Source organism: Garra rufa, chromosome 23 (assembly GCF_049309525.1).
Source record: "Garra rufa chromosome 23, GarRuf1.0, whole genome shotgun sequence".
NCBI lineage: Eukaryota > Metazoa > Chordata > Actinopteri > Cypriniformes > Cyprinidae > Garra > Garra rufa.
Window position 1 is genome coordinate 25,663,545 of NC_133383.1, and position 2,970 is coordinate 25,666,514.

General features: G+C 29.3%; 1 protein-coding gene across 1 annotated transcript in view; it reads left to right on the forward strand.

Moving 5' to 3' along the window:
• LOC141298983 (V-type proton ATPase subunit B, brain isoform-like) overlaps positions 1–2,664 on the forward strand; it is a 7,189-nt gene extending 4,525 nt beyond the window's left edge. Inside the window, exons 11-13 of the mRNA XM_073829271.1 lie at positions 273–277; positions 1,213–1,342; positions 1,927–2,664. Of these exons, the coding sequence (XP_073685372.1) occupies positions 273–277; positions 1,213–1,342; positions 1,927–2,063 (272 nt within the window). The 3' untranslated portion in view covers positions 2,064–2,664. The remainder of the gene's footprint in view (positions 1–272; positions 278–1,212; positions 1,343–1,926) is intronic.
• Positions 2,665–2,970: the final 306 nt, after the last annotated feature.

Genomic DNA, 2,970 nt, shown 5'->3' on the forward strand with positions numbered 1-2,970 from the left:
GATGATTAAATTGTTGCAAAATATTAACTTAAAATCTTAGTGGTATTTCAAGTAAATATTGATAATAATGGGGGAAAAAAGTTATACACAACAAAAATGTAAAAAAAAAAAAAAAAAAAAAAGTAAAATAAAAATAAAAAAACTCAATAAAAAATAAATCAACACTTGCTGAAAAGATTACATTAAATTATAAAAAACTATTAACTTAAAAGATCAGAGGTATTTAAGTAACTGTTAACAATAAAAATAATAACCTGAGTTTCACAAACTAGGGTTAGTAAGTTGATGAATAGCTAATAATTTTTAAATCATGAAAATGAAAACAAAAACACTAATAAAACAAACAAATAAATAAACTTACTAAAAAAAGATGATTAAATTGTTACAAAATATTAACTTAAAATCTATATTTGTTTTATTTTAAGTAAATATTAACAATAATGAAAAAATAACTAGAGTTATATACAACAAAAATGTAAGTAAATAAATAAAAAAATAAAATAAAAAAATGTAAAATTAAAATAAAAAACAAATAAAAAATAAATCAACATACTTGCTAAAAAGATTATATTAAATTATGAAAAACTATTTAACTTAAAATATTTAAGTAAATATTAATAATAAAAATAATAACTGGAGTTTCACAAACGGGTTAATAAGTTGATGAAAAGCTAATAATTATGAAATCGTAAAAGTGCATAATTACTAAATCATAAAAATGTAAACTAAAACAAACAAATAAATAAACTTACAAAAAATAAGCGTTATGTACAAAAAAATTACATTCAATTTAAAAAATGAAAAAAATAAATCAACATACTTGCTGAAATCATTACATTAAATTATTAAAAGCAATTAACCAAAAATATCAGAGGTATTTATGTAAATATTAATCATAAAGAAAATGTAAAAATAAATCAATATATACAATGATTAAATGATTTAAAATATTATTTACCTTATTATCATTTTTATTATTATCAGTGGTGTGCTGCTTATTATTTTACTAACCCCAAACATATAAACTGTAGTGCAGATTAAACAAATAAAGAAAAAACAGCATCTCAGTAGTGACTAAAACCATTGGGTCCCTCTCACAAACACTTATGTGCACCAGATTTCGCCCTCCTGCAAATATTATTTTATTTTATTCATCTGATGTTGTAAGCAAATTGTGTATGAAAAATTTAAATATTTTCTCATCTTTTGCAGTATGCTTGCTATGCCATCGGAAAAGATGTGCAGGCAATGAAGGCCGTGGTTGGGGAAGAAGCACTGACACCAGATGACTTGTTGTACTTGGAGTTCTTACAGAAATTTGAGAGGAATTTTATTTCTCAGGGTAAGTAACAACAGAAGTGTACCTGTGAAATGATATTAAAAAAATCTCATCTTATTCTCGCCCTATTGCATTAAAAATGTAACGCATCAAATCAGTTGTTCTCACCAAGCGTGAAACGATTTGATTTTCTCAAATCGCTATGTGTAATATCAGTTAAAAAAAGAACAATATCTTACAATAAAAAGGCAATCCAAATTGTAGGTGAGGTTGTTTCTTCGTGGGAACAGATTTGGAGAAATTTAGCATTATATCATTTGCTCACCAATGAATCCTCTGCAGTGAATGGGTGCCGTCCCAGAGTCCAAACAGCTGATAAAAACACCACTCCAGTCTATCAATTAATGTCTTGTGAAGTGAAAAGCTGCATGTTTTTAAGAGACAAAGACATTAATTGATGGACTGAAGTCTTACTAGTGAATTACTGTGGTGTTTTTATCAACTGTTTGGACTTTCATTCTGACGGCACCCATTCACTGCAGAGGATCCATTGGTGAGCAAGTGTTGTAATGCTGAAGTTCTCCAAGAAACAACTCATTTGCATCTTTTGATATTTCAGAATGAGCCTAACATGTTTTGTGCCACAGGTGCTTATGAGAACCGAACTGTGTTCGAAACGCTGGACATTGGCTGGCAGCTGTTGAGAATCTTCCCCAAGGAGATGCTGAAGAGGATTCCTCAGAGCACTCTGGCCGAGTTTTATCCCCGAGACTCCAAACATTAGTCTTACTTTCTTTCTCATTTAATCTGTCCTCTACACTTCTAGATGTTACTCACTCTCTCTGCTCAGAGCAAGTACACTGAGTCTACATTGATGGAATACAAAGTTGTTTTCATTGCTGCTCTTGGTATTTATTTATCATGTAAGTGTTGCTGAATAGTAAAGCAAATATTGTATGAATATTGTTGCTACACGGCAGTGTGAAAGTTTGTGTGTGTGTGTGTGTGTGTGTGTGTGTGTGTGTGTGTGTGTAGCTCAGTGTGTCCAACTGTATTCTGAACAAGTATGCATCAACTACTAGTATGCATCAGTGCCAAGTTGAATGTATAATGGCTTAATGTATTCTATGAATTTTTCATCGTTATAATGAATACACTATATATAAAAGTACATATTTATCATTAAGTATGAAAAGAAGCCATATATTCATAGAATGCATTACAAAGGAATGGACAAAGCACAGTAAAATGGAGTAAAATCAAACACTGAGCAATATATTTTTTTCATTTGTCATGTATTGTTATTTTACATTTTGTATACAAATGTGTGATTTATGTTTGTGTAAGCAATATGTTTATTATAATTTATTTTGGTGCCATGAATATATGTACTGTGGTAAAGTGAGTGATATCAAGTGAACTCATAATGAAGTGATTGTTGTCATAATGCATGAACGCTATATTGAAAATATGTATGTGAACACTTGCTTCATGAAATAAACCTTGATGTGGTATAAATGAATAATGATGCTGATAGTAATCAAATATAATTGTGCTTCTCATTAATTGTGCCTACTCATTAGTAGTAAGTTGCTAAGTCAGACAATAAAAAGGGGGGGGGGGGGGCATTTTCTGCTTTGCAAAACCTTACTTGCACACCAATGATTTTAATATGAATTATTTAGGTAAAA